The sequence below is a fragment of the Euleptes europaea genome, chromosome 19 (assembly GCF_029931775.1).
Source record: "Euleptes europaea isolate rEulEur1 chromosome 19, rEulEur1.hap1, whole genome shotgun sequence".
NCBI classification, from domain to species: Eukaryota; Metazoa; Chordata; class Lepidosauria; order Squamata; family Sphaerodactylidae; genus Euleptes; species Euleptes europaea.
The window spans coordinates 35,431,723-35,449,870 of NC_079330.1; the positions used below are offsets into that span (position 1 = coordinate 35,431,723).

The 18,148-nt window shown below is 45.6% G+C and overlaps 1 protein-coding gene across 2 annotated transcripts in view; it reads right to left on the reverse strand.

Annotated features, from left to right (window-relative positions):
• Positions 1 to 10,148: 10,148 nt before the first annotated feature.
• NF1 (neurofibromin 1) overlaps positions 10,149 to 18,148 on the reverse strand; it is a 310,275-nt gene continuing 302,275 nt past the window's right edge. For both annotated transcript variants that reach the window (XM_056865591.1, XM_056865590.1), the window contains one exon: positions 10,149 to 10,318. In XM_056865591.1, coding sequence (XP_056721569.1) covers positions 10,176 to 10,318 — 143 coding nt within the window. In that variant the 3' untranslated portion in view covers positions 10,149 to 10,175. The remainder of the gene's footprint in view (positions 10,319 to 18,148) is intronic.

An 18,148-nucleotide genomic window follows, 5' to 3' on the forward strand; every position in this document is an offset into this window, starting at 1 on the left:
GGTGGTCCCGGCGGTGCGGGCGCACCTGGTTGTCCCAGGGTGGGTGCACCAGGTTGTCCCAGGGCGGCACTCCCAGCTGGCCTGATTGTCCAGGGTGGGTGCACCAGGTTGTCCCGGCGCTGGCACTCCCAGCTGGCCTGATTGTCCTGGTAGCGGTGGAACCGGTGCAGGAAGTTGAGCCCATTGCAACTTGTCAAACTCCAGCCACATAACATCCATTTAATCCCGCATCTGAGTGTTTGTTAAAGCCAACCTCATGTCATCCTCAACATTTAGTCTGTTTCTTGCCTTTGTTTTGATATGAAGAAGCGTTGAAAATCCACTCTCGCAGAGATATGTAGAGGCAAATAGAATTAAAACTCGGAAGGCAAGCATGGTGACATTTGGATATGATTGATACATAGCTCACCAGAACTGAGTCAGCAGTTTTTCATAAAACAATCCTACAAAACTTTTTATAAGACTATAAGAATATAATTAGTGATTTTTGAGAATTCTTGGAGAACAGGTGAGGTGCCAGAAGACTGGAGGTGGGCAAATATTGTCCATATCTTCAAGAAGGGGGAAAAGGAGGATCCGGGTAACTACCAACCCATCAGCTTGACTTCTATACCGGGAAAAGTTTTTGAACAAATCATCAAACAGTCAGTCCTTGAGCATTTAGAAAGGATGGATCTGATCACTAAGAGCCAGCACTGGTTTCTCAAGAATAAGTCATGGCAGATTAGCCGCCGGTGGGTAAGCGCGCACGTGAGGCGTCTCCTCCAGACCTGCTTTGCCGGCTGGGGAAACTTTGGCGGCAACGGCGAGGAGGAGGTTTCGGTCTGAACTTTCCTCTCGGCGCCGCCAGAAGAGGGAGCGGCTTTGCTCGCTGGGAGGGGAGGCGGGGGGGGGAGAGCAATGCCACCCGTGTGAAGAACAAGTTCGGCCGGACTTTCGCCATTTAGGCATGAGAGGTTTGGCCTTGGATTTGCCTCCATGTGAAATTTTTAGTAAAAAATAATTACAAGTAAAAATAACGTGGCAACGACCCCCCAGAAAACACTTGGGGGTCGCGACCCACAGGTTGGGAACCACTGGGTTAGACCAATAGGATTCAATATGAGTTTTAGCCAATAGTTAAGTGCTCGGATCCACATATTGGACTCCAAAGAGATCTCTCCAGTTTTTAATCGGAGGAGGGAGTTCGGAACACATCTCGGAACTCCAAGTATCTTCCTCAGAAACTTCGATTGGATCGTTTCCAGTAGGTGAATATCTTTGTAAATGCAGAGCTGTGACCCATATAGAAGCTGGGGGACGACCTTTGCTTGGAAGGCTTTAAGTGCTGCTGGAATGTAGGAGGCTCCTTTAGTGAAATGAAATTTTAGTATTGCAGAGGATGATTTATAGGCAGCCTCTGTTACATTAGTCACTTGTGCTCGCCAGAGTCCAGTTGACTGAAAGACCACACCAAGGTATTTGAAAGATTTGGTTTGTTCGATGTTGTGGTCTTCGATTTGCCATTTATGAGTTCGGTGTTTTTTTAGTGAAGACAAGGACTTTTGTTTTTTTGGTAATTTCTTGTGAGTTTTTCTTCTTGACAGTATAAGGTGAAGGCGCGGAGGGCTCTCCTGAGGCCAACTTGAGAGTAGTACAAGATGACTGTATCATCCGCATACAATAGGGCAGGAATCATTCTATTAGCCAGCTTTGGTGGATGGTAGCTCGGGTCCCTTAATTGTTGCGCCAGGGTGTTAATATAGAAGTTAAAAAGGGGCGAAGATACAGCCCTGCTTGACTCCTTTGTCAAGTTGGATCCTACGTGAAAGATGACCTTGAGAAGGGTATCTTACTTTTAGATAATTCCTTTCATGCAGCGTGCAGATGAGCAGGTATAGTCTTGGGTCTATTGAGGAGTTCTCAAATTTTGGCCATAGCCTGGACCTAGATATACTGTCAAATGCTGCTTTAAAATCTACAAAGGCTGCGAATAGTGCTCCATTTGGTTTGAAGCTATATTTCTCTGTGAGGTGATGGAGTACTAGGCACTGGTCTATAGTGGATTGTCTAGCTCTGAAGACCATCCGAGCCAATGCCATAGGAGTACCCATGCCAAAAGGAGTTTTATGAGAGTTCTTATCATAAAACTCCTATGGCATGGGTACTTCTATGGCATTGGCTCAGATGGAGGCAATCATGACCCTCAATGGCTGGCATGCACCGGATCCAACATGGTCGGCTTCAGCGTCCCTCTTGGGTTTGGATGTGCGGCTGCCCAAAACCCTGCCCAAAAGGGAGAGAGCAGGGAAATGGGCACAGAGGTCTCTCAGCCTTTCAGGGTTTCCTCTTATAAGAGCAAAAGTGGCAAATCATGCCTTGGGTGAGGAGCAGTTGAAGGAATCTTATGAATTGGTATCGGATCCAAAGTTCTGGTACTGGATCCCAAGGAACCGAGGAAGTAGGGGAACCAGGTTTTCCTTATGTGAAGACTTTGACTTTATGGGGGAAGTAGCATATGGGACATTTTTTGAGGTCTTTGTCTGCCTCTTGGCCCTTTCTGATGGGTGGCTCAGACTGGCTCCAAGGAGAGCGCTGAGGTCTTGCAGCCAGTTCTGGAACTGATGGTATCAATGCAGGAGTCAGTTCTGAGACTGAGGCTGCAGTTGGAACTGGCAGAATGGAGGAGGCACACACAAATCGCTCCGTGTCTTTGTTGGTAGCAGGAGCCAGAGAAAGGTCTGTTCCTTTTAGGGAACTTTCCTACAGGGCAGCCTTAAGGTGTGAAGCCTGTTCGTTGCATGTCTTCAGTGTAAACTGCTTACAGACCACACTCCTTGAAGTGTTGTGGGCCAAGGCAAAGTAAGCTGGAGTTGTGGCTGTCTGTCTGGACCATCTTGGCTCTGCATTGGGAATCCAACTCAAATAAGGCCATCTGCCTCTCTTTCTTTGGAGACCCAGGTCACCAATGTTGCCAGGTTGGCTTTTTTCCACCTTCACCAGGCCCAGAAACTTGCTACCTACCTACCTGTCCTGTCCTGCCCCAGCGATCCATGCAACGGTCACCTCCAGATTGGACTACTGTAACTCACTCTACGCAGGGCTATCCCTGAAGCTGCTCCGGAGATTGCACTCAGTCCAGAATGCAGATGCGTGGATCCTAACAGGAAGTCCTTGGAGACACACATTTAACCTGTGCTCTGCCAGCTGCATTGGCTCTGGATCAAATTCCGGATCAGGTTCGAGGTATTGGTGCTTACCTTTAAAGTCCTAAATGGTCTTGGACCATTATCCCCCCCCCCCCCGAGAGCCTTGTGCTCTGCCTCAGACAATCTCTGGGTGATCCCTGGCCCCAAGACCCTCCAGCTGTCCTCGACCAGGGCCACGGCGTTTTTGACTGTGGCCCCTGCCTGGTGGAACTCTCTGTCCAAAAAGACCTGGGCCCTAATGGACCACTCCCAGTTCTGAAGGGTCTTTAAGACAGAGATGTTCTGCCAGGCTTATGGCTGAAGACAGCAACGATTTTACGTTTATGGTCATATCGTCAGCTGGCTGGAGCCCTGAACCTCGCCCTGCTTGCTTCTCATGCTCCAGTTCTCTTCCCAGCCAGCCCTCTTTTGTTTTTTTTAATCAGGTTATGTAGATTGTTTGTCTCCCCAATATACTGCTTATAGCATTGTATAGATACTGTTTAGTAGTGGGGAGGGCATTGTTAATCACAGTAGTCCTGTTATGTTTTATCTAACTTACATTTATTGTTACGGTTCTTACAAATTATTGATGTAGTTGATGTAGTTGCTCTGGCAGGGGGAGGGTGAAATATAAATAGTTTTTAAAATTATTATTAGAGGCCAAAAGTCTGATGAAGCACCTGGGATGCTGCTAAAAGTTTGCTTACAATGATTCTAGGGAATACCAAATATTTCTTTGTCCTCTTGGCTACTGGGACAGGAGAAAAGAGAACGAGACAGATGTCCTTCAGTGGTTGCAAAACCAGAAATGAAGGAGGGAGATACTTTCCCCTTTTTATAGTTGTTACTGGCAGGAAAAGGCATGGGTTATCAGGAGTTTTTGGAAGGCCTGTGGCTGTCCTGCGCAAGCACAGGAGACACAACAATGACCCAGAAGGATGCCTGCCTTCAATCTCATAATAGAAAGGTACAACAGAAGTGTAATCAGGACTACCAGTTATTATGACAGGATGTCTGTCACTATTCACTGTTGCAGAATTATGCTCTGCTATTACCGAGCAGCCCTGACCTGGATGGCCCAGGCGAGCCTGATCTTGTCAGATCTGGGAAGCTGAGCACGGTCAGCCCTGGTCAGTATTTGGATGGGAGACTACCGCGAAGTCCAGGGTTGCTATGCAAAGGCAGGCAATGGCAAACCACTTCTAACCACCTCTTGCCTTGAAAACCCTACAAGGTTGCCTTTAGATGACTACGACTTGATGGCAAAAAAGAAGAGAAAGAGAGAACAACTAAATTGGGGGCCTGAGAGGAATCATAGGAAGGGGTGAGAAACAATTGGAAACCCCACCCCTCTACCCTTTTTCAAGCCTTCAGTTATCTCAGGGGTTCAGCAGGCTGATTTCATCTATTTCCCTTCACCTTCCTTTAGCTGACTCTCAGCTGCACCATCCCTTTTGGAGCATGCCCCGTCCTCAGCAAGCTACGTTTCAGGGGTTTCTCCCCATTCTGGTTAATTTACAAAGTTATATTGGGACATCTCCCCAAATTTTTGAGGCCGTTTACTGTACACATGGGCCAGCTGGTATACTGTTCGCTACTGAGAACACTGAGTCAACTTTAGAAGAGTTATTTTTTATACCCCGCTTTTCTCTACCTTAGAGTCTCAAAGCGGCTTACAACCCCTACCCCACAACTGACACCCTGTGAGGTAGGTGGGGCTGAGAGAGTTTGGAGAGAGCTGTGACTGGCCCAAGATCACCCAGCAGGCTTCATGTGGAGGAGTGGGGAAACTAACCCGGTTCTCCAGATTAGAGTCCGCCGCTCTTAACCACCACACCATGCTATTAGGCTACCCATACACTACTATTTTTATTAATTTCTTTGTTTACCCAAGGATAAGTCTTTGCATGAGGGTCCAAAGCTAAATGCTAGACACATAATTTTAAAAACCATAAATCTTCCAGGATGTACAAAGTGACAAAGGCCCCACACAATTCAAATTCACGTTTTTTGAATTTACATTTTTTTACTTCAAAAAAAGGGAAGTACATACATGAGGAAAAGTGGGGGGTAAACAACAATTATTTGAAACCATGATTTCTACAGGTTTTTTAAAATATATATAATATATATAATATATATTTATATATATACCTCCAATGACCAACCGTGGGCGTGCAACTCGGCAGGATTCCAAGCCAGGGTTTGCACCAGCGCTTACAATATTAACAGGGTTGTTAGACAGAGAAGGGGGGGGGAAGCCCAAAGTTGAGGCCCTGATTGGAAGGGATAAAGTGTATAATATACAATGTTTAAGTTTATGATACACGGCCTTGCTTCCTTTAAATGGCAGAACGCAACAGCAGGAAAAGAAATAAGTAGTACGTTAACGATTACTAAACGCTAAATATAATCAAATTTCATTATGTTATACATGTACAGCAACTAATTGCTTTACAAAAAAAAGCAAAATAATACAATATGTCATCACATATATTTACAGAGTAGTAAATATACTTTTTTCTGTCAAATTTTACACAAAACTATTTACAGGGTAAGTATACTGTGTTAAAAAAAATAGTGTGTGGCCAATGCTCAAAAGTGACTTTTGTAGTTAAGTCTCATTAAGAGGTACTTTAATACATCTGGAAAAAGTTATTTAAAACAAAAACAGAAAGAGCTAAAAATAAAGTGTGTGTGTGTGGGGGACAAGTCTTAAAACCCCACAACCCTATTAGGGGAAAGAGCAGGCGATGTTTTCTTCACTGTTCCGATCCCAGGGGCATCAACAGACAATGCTAACCTAGGCAGGCTTATTCCCTTCTTAAACCACAGAAGCCAGAGGGCTTAGAAGGGGGTAACTCTGTTTAGGATTGTACTATTCATGTTTCCTGGCTACAGAAAAGAAATGCATGCACATTAAAGTGGAACCCCATTGGTGGAATCAACATGATTTTTTAAAATGTATCACGGTTAAATTTGAATCAAATACACCTTTTTTAAAGAAGTGAACTCTTTACAGTACTCAACAGTGCATATGGAGATGATGCTCGGAAAGTAAGCGTGTCCAACTTCTATCCTGATGGGCTGATCACAACCCTATACTCCCAGACAGAATTTCTTGGGGCTCATGATATTTTCATCCTCTGGAATTTTAAGTTTTGGACAAAAGCTGAGGTTCTACCCAAAGCTTATCAACAGCTGGGCCAGAGTCCCTGCTGGAGGGCTGCTAGTCCAGGTTACGTTTGCAGCCCCAGGTTAAATGTATAGATGCAAGGAAGGTTTGCTAAGCAGTCGACTTCCAAATGACACATGGATGGGGCCAGACTGTAAACAGCTCAGCAAGCTCCATGTCTCCCTTAAAAGTGGGCAAGTGTGCAGGGAGTGAGCCCTTGCTTGGACCTTAGACAGAGGAGTGCCTGGCAGAAGCGCTCCCAGGGGTCAAATGCATGGAGGAAGTATCTTCAGAAAGCAAGGATTCCGAATTGGCCACTCACTTAAGTAGCCAGTAGAATAGAAGGTGGATTAAAAAAAGGAGCTGGGGAGGGGAGTCAGCTATGAAACTACAGGAGGCTCAATTCCCCCTCCAAACAGATGAAAGCAACATTTAAGGCACTGAGCAAACCATCAGCTAAACAGATTAGTATCTGAAAAAGGCCGTGGACACTCCTCGGTTGTTGCGCATGCGTTCTTCAAATCACCACACGGCCACAAACCCAGCCTTTGGCCCAATTTTCTTCTCCACCCAGGTCACTTGGGGGGCACCTTTTGACTGAAAACAAGAACAAAAGAAACAAGAACCAAAGCCTAACTAACAAGAAAGCTCCAAGAAAGCAATCATAAGCAAGTCTACTCAGAAGCCTCCTCAGTGGGGCTTACTCCCAGGAAAGTGGTCTTAGGATTGCACTCAAAGTCTTGTATGGAAACATCACCCTGTCCCCTCCTCATCCTCCTGCATGCAAACGACGGCCAGAAGAGAGACGTAGGGGTGGTAACAAAAAAGACAAAAAGCAAATCCAACAGACCCAGATCCTGACCCCTCCTGTCACAGAAGGGAAGGCCCTATAAGTTGCCATAAAGTGGGGGAGTTGCCAGTTGCCATAAAGTGGGGGAGAAGGTCAGACCAGCAGGAGTTCCTGTCCTTCTCATGGGAAGGGAATTGTCTTTCCCCTGCCAAGAGTCCTGTGGATTCACTTCTCTTGAAGGTTTTACCAAGCCAGTGCAGAAGGGAGGGGACTGGGCCGGAGGGGCTTCTCCTTTCTTTGTGGAAACCTGCCCTGCCAGCTGTTCCAAGTACAGCCACAGAATGGTCAGGACATACTGTGGCTGGGCCTAAACCGCTGATGTTTCCTGTGGACAGGAGGGTACCCATTTGCTGACTGCACCCAGGACAGAGTCCAGGCTGCCCTCTTCACCTTGGCTGAGCTATTCCCCACACCAGGCAAGCCCCTTCAGGCAGAGGGCTCTGGCTTGATTTTCAGAACCAAGGTGGATACTGGTATGCACGGAGGGCAAGGGATTACAGTGGCTTTTGCATGGGGGTAATTTCTCCTGTCCTAGCTTGCCAATCTGCAAGTACCCTAAACTGAACATCTGCAGGTCCCCCTTTTGAGTGCAGCAGGATCCTTCTACTCATTCTGGAAATGCCTCTCCTGGATGAGGACAGAGGAAATTCCAGGGCAGGGGTGTCCCTGGATGGCACAGGGTTGCTTCATTGATCACCATACTGACAAATGTGCGTGTGTGTAAAGTGCCTTCAAGTCGCAGCCGACTTATGGCGACCCCTTTTTTTGGGGTTTTCATGACAAGAGACTAACAGAGGTGGTTTGCCAGTGCCTTCCTCTGCACAGCAAGCCTGGTATTCCTTGATGGTCTCCCATCCAAATACTAACCAGGGCTGACCCTGCTTAGCTTCTGAGAGCTGACGTAGCGGGAAGGATTTCAACATCTTTCCCCTAAGTCTTTGCATCTCACAACAGATCAATTTCTGTGGGAATTTCTATATGATTAAAAGGGTTTCTTTCTCTCACTTGACTATCTCAAATAAATTATCCTTGTTTAAAATTTCTGTCTTGGTTTGGAAAATGAGGCTTTCAGTCAGTTTCCCCATCCCAGGGATATAACAAAGTTGAATAGTCCTCCTTGGTCTCACAACAACAAAGGGAGCTGATTTAGATACATAAAACAGGTTAAGTGCTAACTGGATTCTAGTGACATGGTTATAGTGCCTGATCGCTCACTTATACCATCTAAGGATTTAGTGGTGAGTTTAATTTACTCAAAGTCACTATTAAAATCTCACCACAGTAGCTTTAATAATTATACATTCCCCCCCTTTAAAGTCACAATATAGTTGACTGTTGCTGTGTGGGGCTAAAAGCTTTCAGCATTAACTGTATTTCGGATTCAACAGTAGATGCCTGTCTAAAAATCAGATCTCCTGTACTGTCAAATGGAGTCCATCCACAGACCCCCATTGCCTGTTGCAAACGTAATCCTTGCATTTCTGCCAACAACTTCAGTGATAAAAAGCAGCATCACTTTGCTTCTCATAAACCCCAAATCTATTTCAGTAGCAAAGGATTCTTGTCTGATGAAAGTTTCCCAACTAAACTCAGCAGGGGAAGCTTATGTGAAAATGTCTGTGACCTTCTGGGTTCGACAAGAATTGTCAGTGGTGTAAACACACCAGCGTTGAACACTGGGCAGAGTGCCAGAGACCCAGGCATGCTGTTCGGAGTGCTGGGGGAACACAGGCCAGTCCTTCTCTCACACCATAACCTACCACACAGGGTTGTTGTGAGGACTAAATGGAGGGAGAAGAAGGTATGCCACCCGAGCTCCTTGAAGGAAAGGCGGGATGAAAATGCTCTAAGGAAATAATAAACGTTGTTTGTATGTATCTGGGCAGAAGAGGCATTACCAAAGAAACTTTGGCAAACCCTGATGGTGAATGGTTGCTACTGATGCAGCGGATGCTTTGTGGTGCAAATCGGGCACTTAACTCACATAATTTCAGTGCGTGGAAAATGAACTGCATCACCTTCCTGGGAACCACCAGTGGCATAGCCAGGGCGCATGGCTGCCACGAGTCGCAGCGAAGGGGGCTCCAGCCCCCAGCCTTCGCAGAGAACACATTTTGGCACAATGCTTCAGTGGTGGCAACTTGGTGGAAAAGAAAACAGGAAAGTGCCTACCAGGCTGGGGTGGCGCTTATGTGCTCATGTGAAAGTCAGAGGCCAATTTCTAGCTGGCCACTCCTACCGATCTGTGCAATTCTTAAATAAAGCCAGGCAAAGGTCAGCCAGAAAATACTGTCAGCTTTTGTCCAGTCTGCTTCATAGAGACACAGGAGGCTGTTTCCTAGGGAATCAAGAGACAGGCCTTTGGCCCCAACAGCCTTGAAAATGTCTGGCTAGTTAGAGAGAGAGAGAAGAGACTTTCATACAAGGAATGACCGAGCCCTCTAGTTAAAACAGACTGCCCCGCCACTGTGAGCAGAGGCCTCCTTCCATACAGTACAATAAAAAAATCTACCACTAAAGAGATTAAAAAAGCATCTTCACTGGCCAACAAAAGCTAGGAATGGGCAAACTGGATTAACAAGGAACACTTGTTCTTTAAAGGAGATACCAGAGAAGACATTTTACAACACAGGGAAAAGTGTCAGAAGAAAATAATTACATATTTGATGCAACCACCCTGATCCCCTGCTTTCTTTGGGTTCTGTTTCAAGCGAATCAGTAGGGACCGACTGAAAAAATAAAAGACAAAGGAACCAAAAACTGAAAAGAAAAAGATGTCTGAAAAAAGGAAAATTCAGACCAATATTTCAAGAACGGATCATCTGGCACCAGGTCTGACAGGGTCAGAGGTGGTGGTTCAAAACTAAGTGCAGCATGAAAACTTCCATGGGGTGGGGAAAGGAGCCCGGGTTACGTACGTCAATTCCTTGGGCGCTTTTTAAAAAACAAAACAAAATATTTTTTTAAAAAGGAGAAAGCTTCACACAATCTTTTTAATGCTGTGGCGTTTGAAGCTGCCTGTGCTCCTCTGCTTCTGGACTTGGCTTGCTGAACCGTGGCGAGTTCTCCCACTGTTGGGGTGTCCTGTGGTCGGGGACAGTTCCACGTTTTCCTTATCAATTCCTAAAAAAAGAAAGAAGGGGGGAGGAAACATCAAGTTAATGCTTTTTCCCCTTCAAAAACCATACATAATAACTAGCATTTAGTAAAAAAGTAACAGTAAAAAATAAAAGTAAAGGATTTTCTTTGCCATGTGAGAACTGAGAAGCTTTTCAGAAGTGGGAAAAACGGAGATAAAGGAGGCAGATTCTCTTGTGCCACGGTTATGTAGGAGGGGAAGGAAGGAGCGCTGCAGATGAAGCAGGATGCAAACCCTGGTTTTAATTAAACTGAAAAGGCAGCAAAGATATTCCAGCATGCACTGACCACCCGTCACCAGCAGAGGGGGCCAGTTATCCACGCGCCACAACCGCTTGACCCAGCCTGCTACAGCAGCACCTCCGATGCCGAGGAGCTCCCCATCGACTGATCGCAGGAGGTTACTTACAATTTCCCCCTTGGCACAATGCAGCCAGCATAAGACGTGAAGTGGAAATTCTCCTTATTTCTTTTATTAGTTTCTTTAATTTGGAGTTCAAGTGTGAATGGTGCCCTAAAACTCTGTGGCCGACCATTCTCATTTCAGAACCCTAACAGGTACCCCATCTCCAGAGGCTCGACCCAAAGGGGTGGCTGTGCATTGACAGGTAAGCAAGGGCCTAGATCCCAAACCTGCTCCCCCATCCCCCTTGCTTGTGGCCGGGAGCCACAGGGCACCACGGCCCCTTGTGCACAAGGGGGGGGGGTTGAGGAAGGGTCAGTGCTCTGGGAAAGCCGCCAGGGAAGAGGGCCAAAGTTCTTAGCTCCAGACCGGGCCGCCAGCTCATCCCTTTGCCAGGCTCCCCCCTGGACAGCACGCTTTGTGGGAGGGGTGTTGTTAAGTCCCTCCATTCTAAGTGGAGAAGGCTGCCACATAACTCTTGAACTCGTGTTCTTGCAAGAAGAGAGCCCATTGCAGCAGCTGTGGTGGTTGGATCACTGGCACCTGCTGAGTACTTCTAGACAGGACAGGCAAGGGTTGTTCGGATGGCAGAAGCCTGTGCCTCAGGGGAGGAGAATCGGCAGTGAGGTTTCAGGGCACAGCCCCTGGAGGGCTGCAGAGAATGAAGTGCTCTACTAGTACCACTGCATTGGTATTCTGGCAACAGCAAAATTAATGCGCACATGCCCTGCCCTTGAAAGGCTTCTTGGCAGCAACGGTCTTATTTAGGCAGTGTCCTGTATCTGAATGAGTCCTGCAGAGAGACCAAGTTTTTTTTTATGTTGACAACAGAACAGTGACAACAAAACAAAACCCCAAAGGGTGCCTCAACCCTATAGGTAGGCCAGGCAGATACCTAGGCAGAACAATTCAATTCCTTGTGCCAGGCACCCTGTGCAATCTTAGGTTTATACACCACCAGCAGAATGGCCTGGTCCTTGTGTACATCTCTAGCATCCCTGAACAAGGTTCTAGGACATGCTTTCTGTTGGCATAGTAAGTTGAGCTGCTGCCACAAGGTACACTTTGCAATATGTCAGCTGCAAAATAGGGAAGACTGAATATTGTCGAAGGCTTTCACGGTCAGAGTTCATTCAGGGAAGACTGAAATTACAGAAAGGAACAAAACACTTAATCAATCATGCAGCAGTATAAGAAGTCTCAGGGGCCTAGCCTCTAACACAGCATTTCATGAAGACAAGTATTCAAATGCTTCTACCCCCAATTTAAAGTGCTGCTTCGAACCTTTAAAATGCCTAAGCCTTACAGAGGCAGGAGTCAGGATCTTTCAAAGTGCTGCTTGCATCCGTATCAGTCTTCCTGCACGTTGCCACCACTCAAGGGTGGCCCGGATCCCCACGCTGCCACCATGCAGGGAAAGGCCTTTTTAAACAAGGGAGCTGAGAAGGTGCTCGTCCTCTCACATGTTGTGGCACCAGATTAGAGCTGTTCACTGCTTTTACAATGTTGCCTTTTAGATTTTTATGTTCTCTGTTTTTGTCAGGTTCACCTGACAAAACCTGGTGGTTGTTGGCCACCTTTAGAGGTCAGGAGGTGAGACAAATATTTTACTAAAAACAAACTTGCAATGTGTATTTACTTTCAATCCTTACGTTCAATAAGGCCCAAAAGATAAAGACTCGAATTTGAGTGAATGCAAGAGGGACCCATGGACAACGGATGAACAACATCAAGCTGCTCCACTTTTTTAGTTTTTAAATTGCATTTAATGGACCAGGTTATCTTCTGCACTGGACTATTTCGTTTATTTGGACAAACTGTACTATTTTTACCTATATACACCCAAACTCCCAGTTGGTTTGCTTAGCTATTTTGGCAAAAACATTGCACCTGTTGATGAGAGAGACTGGGAACCTCCTTCTTCCAAAGAAGCAGATCACAGAGTCCTACCATGGGGAAGAAAAAGCAGGCAAGAAGTCCAGGCCCCCAAAATCAGCCAAGCAGTTACATATTGATGATCTGCTAATGAAAGAGAGACCCACTCACTCGACTTGGGGAGGATTCTGGCGTGAAAGGCAAATTATGTACAGAGGAAGCAAGCGGTAGAATGTATCAAACAACTACAAAGACAACGGCATCCCAACCAATCCCAGGAGCCATTCATTTATGGCAAAAAGGTTACAATTTCAGCTTCAGGTGTGCCCAAACCCATTTAGCAACACAGGGGTTAAAATCAGCTTGTTAATTCCAAAGTTCACAAAAAAATGACTATTTACTTAAAATATTCATGCATCATATCTCTATTTATTTTAGCCTTTACACCCAATCTTTCCAGTTGTAGTACTAGAATTAAAATAAAAAAGCTCCCTGAAAGGGACAGTTATTTCTGTTTCCTTCCCACCCAGAAAAACCACACAGCATAAAGCACTGCAAGACAGAAGCATCAGGAGGAAGTGATCCTTGGTAACCCTTCACTGTCCCTCCTCACAACCACAGAAACCTCAGAGGTGTCATACGTGCTTGGTGATACAGGGCTATATTGGGCTTCACTGTGGGTTGCAATCTTTTTGGTGAAAAAGGCAAACGAAATGGTGTTTGCAGTATAAGCTATTATCATTAAAGTACAATTTTAGACACACAAAACTATATAAGCTACACATGGCTGAATGCTTAACAAAACTATATAAGCTACACATGGCTGAATGCTTAACAAAACACACAGCATCCCAGTACAATCTGTGGCAGGAGCCAGCAACCTTTTATAAGTAAGGAACTACATGATGTCTGAACTGAGCAAGAGATCAACAGTAAGTCACTATAAGAAAGCTTATTTGCATAACTGAAAATATACAACATTACTGATAACTGACATGTTGATTAGTAATCCATAAAGTTCCTGCAGCCCAAACACTGGTTGTTGCGTGTCCTTGATCAGAAAATGGCCCACACAAGGAGTTGCATAATGAATAATAAATGTATACATTTGGCAAAGGAGCATAGTCAGAACTGAGCTGGTATTCTCTTTGTGTGCTTTTTAAAACTATTCACTCAACACATCTGTGCACTCCATAGTGATGCGACTTATTCCTATGGCTCTGGGTACAACTTAATGGTCTGATTTTCAAGGTTCATGGATCATGCAAGGAAGTGCTGAGCCCATGGGCTGCAGTCTTGTGCACACACACACACCCCTCCGGCATTATCTTCAAGGGGACTTGCTCATAAGGATATGCATTATGACTATATACTTCTGTCACTTTGGCATTTTAAGGCTAATCAGCAACCACGTATGATGACAACAGAAGAACCACAGATAGCCAGCTGTATCTTACATGGAGCCTTGGATTGAGATCACACTACCACAGTACTTTCACAATCTGAACCTGGGGGTGGGGAGTGGTGTTTCTGTGAAAACAGTGCCTGGGGGAAAGATATACCCCCACATGACCAATTTGAATTTGGACTTCACAAATTGGAAAAACCAGCAACAGATGTGTTGACAGTTTCTCCCTTGTTACATCTAGTGGGCCTTGTTACACTATGAGCTTTTATCCCGCATCTGAGGTAACAGGAAGGCGTGGGTGAACGCATGATGTGCAAGGAGGAAACCTCGACCTATCAAAGGCCCATCCACTCTTGAGCGACAATCAAGCCATTCAGCACAGCCTACTTAGATGACCCATGAAAGAATGCAGCCTGCAAAAAAAGCCACCTGAACAGGGCACAAGGAGAATTGGGGGCAACTCAGGACAAGCCCCCAGGGATTCTGGATGCCCCATTTTGTCTATATGTGCCTTCATGCCTTAATTTGGAGAGAATTTAAAGTGACCAGACTGCCCACTCCGCTTGGGTAAAGCTCTTTATACCGGCAAGTCCTTTCTCCTTCCAACTGCTACCTGCTCTGCTTTTAAAACCAGCTTTGCCTGTGTGGAAGATTTGGCTGAGGCCTCTTTTCCTTGCTCATTTCACTTCCACCTGCACATGGATCAATATTGTAGCATTGCATACTAATTTGGGTAATCAGGTACCGTGGGGGAGAGACCTTTGCTAAACTGAGATGTTGTGGGGTTTCCTTTTCTTGCATTTTTGGTAATTCAGGCAGCTGTTATGCTTTTGGTGTCTCAATGGTGGCAGCCTGGCACTCCAGCCATTGATCTAATTTCTAAAAATGTTAATCCATCATTCCTGAAACATGCTAAAGTGGCCCGTATATGGCTTGTGGTCCAGTTCACATCAACTCTCATCTTAGTGACAAATCCCAGCGTGGATCCTGGGTTAGTTTGATGCAGCAGAAACAGGAATCTTGCAGCACTTTAAACACTTTCATTCTAGCATTTGCCTTCTCAGGCTGAAGCCCCCTTGGGCAGATGCCCAAGAGCACCCAGCTGAGAGGCTGCAAGAAGACTCCAGTTTATTCCCACCAATTAATAGTGTCACTATAGAATAATAGAATCATATAGTTGGAAGGACCCACCAGGGTCATCTAGTCCAACTCCCTGCACAATGCAGGAACGTCATAACTACCTCCCCCCCACACACACCCCAATGACCCCTACTCCACATCCAGAAGATGTCCAAGATGCCCTCCCTCTCATCATCTGCCTAATGACATAGAATCAGCATTGCTGACAGATGGCCATCTAACCTCCTCTTAAAAACCTCCAGGGAAGGAGAGCTTACCACCTCCTGAGGAAGCCTGTTCCACCGAGGAACTGTTAGAAAATTCTTCCTAATGTCTGGACGGAAACTCTTTTGATTTAATTTCAACCTGTTGGTTCTGGTCCGACCCTCTGAGGCAACAGAAAACAACTCGGCACCATCCTCTATATGACAGCCCTTCAAATATTTGAAGATGTTTATCATTTCCCCTCTCAGTCTTCTCCTCTTCAGGCTAAACATACCCAGCTCCTTCAACCTTTCCTCATAGGACTTGGTCTCCAGACCCCTCACCATCTTTGTTGCCCTCCTCTGGACATGTTCCAGCTTGTCTACATCTTTATTAAATTGCAGTGCCCCAAAACTGAACACAATACTCTAGGTGAGGTCTAACCAGAGCAGAGTAAAGCGATACCATCACTTCGAATGATCTGGACACTATACTTCTATTGATGCAGCCCAATATCACATTTTTTTTTGCACACACTATTGCTCAGACAAGTCTCCCCCATCCTATAATGATCCATTTGATTTTTCCTACCTAAATGCAGAACTTTACATTTGTCTTTGTTGAAGTGCATTTTATTGGTTGTAGCCCAACTCTCCAGCCTGTCAAGATCATCCTGTTATCCTGGCTCTGTCTTCTACCGTATTTGCTGCCCCTCCCAGAATAGAAAGAAACAGCAGCCGAAAGTGGCACCAGAGCACTGAGTGGAATGAAGTCACAGAAGTCCCCACCTGCTCGTAGGAAACAGATCACTGCAGGCACTACAGCCTCCCGCCTACCTCACAGAGCCAGTCAGTTGTTGGTTTTTAATGTCTTTGGCTGGTTTTAGTTTTTATTTTTCTGCTGCATTACATCATGCAAATTTAGTTTAAGCTTTATTTTAAATTAACTGTTTTTATGTTGTTGCAAGCTGCCCCAGGAACCCGTTTTCTGGTTGAACACATAAATGCCTACAATAAATAAAACATGACAGCGATCCAAGACAGAACCATTCACAGCACCAGACAACCAATCACCTCAACAACATTTGGGATGGCAGCTCAGGTGTACAGCTGCAAATACCCTCCCACAAATGCTTTGGCCTAAATGAAGTCAGTGAGGCCGACACCGAGAAAAAATAATGCAGATGACATGCACATACACAAAACCCACACGCCAGGCCCCAGACGTCCCCCGGGCCCATACAACTACCTGACGCTTCCTCAACTCAAGCTAGATGGGGTGAGAGAAGTTTGACTGGGACACAGTGAGAGCCCCTGTCTCCCCAAATGTCTTCATCTAAGCTGCTGGTGGCCAAAGACGCAAGCCAGGAGGTTCCTTTTCTACGCAAGGTGCTCCTGAATCTGCAGCTTTGTAATAATTCCAGATGGGTAGCCTGTTGTACCAAATTAAACAGGAGTCCAGGTATGCCTGAAAGGCTACTAACATTTATTTTGGCATAATTCTTGTATCTCACAGTTCACTTCTTCAGATGCATCGTAAGCTCTGGCTCACAAAAGCTTATGTTGGGATAAACTGTTAGTATTTAAGGTACTGACCTGGATGGCCCAGGCTAGCCTGATCTCATCAGATCTCAGAAGCTAAGCAGGGTCAGCCCTGGTTAGTATTTGGATGGGAGACCACCAAGGAAGTCCAGGGTTGCTGTGCAGAGGAAGGCACTGGCAAACCACCTCTGTTAGTCTCTTGCCATGAAAACCCCCCAAAAGGGGTCGTCATAAGTCGGCTGCGACTTGACGGCACTTTACATACATACATATTTAAGGTACTGTTTAATTTTGCAGTTTTGCAGAAGGATGGTGGGGTTTGTTCCCAGATCTCTCCCATGGGGGCCTCGAAGGAGGTTATTCTTGCTTCTTAGTCCACAACCTCTCTGTGCAATGAGAGGGTGAGCATGGCTTACCCATGCTCCAACTGCCCCTCTGCAGCAGGGACTGCCTGGATTCTCTGCCTAGCAGAACACCATCCCTCCATTATCCCTTTTGAAGAAAACATGAGGATGCCTTTTCAAAGCACTGTTAGCGTGATGGCATGCGCAATGGGTTGCCTTCCATCCCCTACCAAAGCTTCTGCTTTACTGCGTATGAAAGTGACGTTGTGATATGCACTCGCAGCATTAGGGACTTTTTATCCAGCAAGGGTTTTAAAAAGTTCTGCTTTTATGGAACCCTCAACAACCATTTTGTCTACTTGTTATTTGCATAATGAAGAATCTCAAAACAGGACTACATCTATGTGTGTGTAAAGTGCCTTCAAGTCGCAGCCGATTTATGGCGACCCCTTTTGGGGTTTTCATGGCAAGAGACTAACAGAGGTGGTTTGCCAGTGCCTTCCTCTGCACAGCAACCCCAGTATTCCTTGGTCGTCTCCCATCCAAAAACTAACCAGGGCCGACCCTGCTTAGCTTCTGAGATCTGACAAGATCAGGCTAGCCTGGGCCACTATATTCTTCCCTTATTGTTGTGGTTATTTTTGTTGCCATTCCTCACATCTTGGAATCGTATCTGAATGTGAATGTCCTTCTCTGTCAATTTTTTAACTGTATTTATTCTTTGTTACTATCTGTTGTTTTGCAATATTGCAATAATCATATTTTCTATATTCACAGTGTTTGCTGTGGCATTGTGTTTTTTCTTCAGTCAACACTCTGGTTCCCTGATATTTGTTCACGTGAGGGGTTCCCCGGCCAAGGGCTGCTGAACAGATTATGGCTGAATTTTCAGTTTATTTATTTATTATTGATTTGTATTAA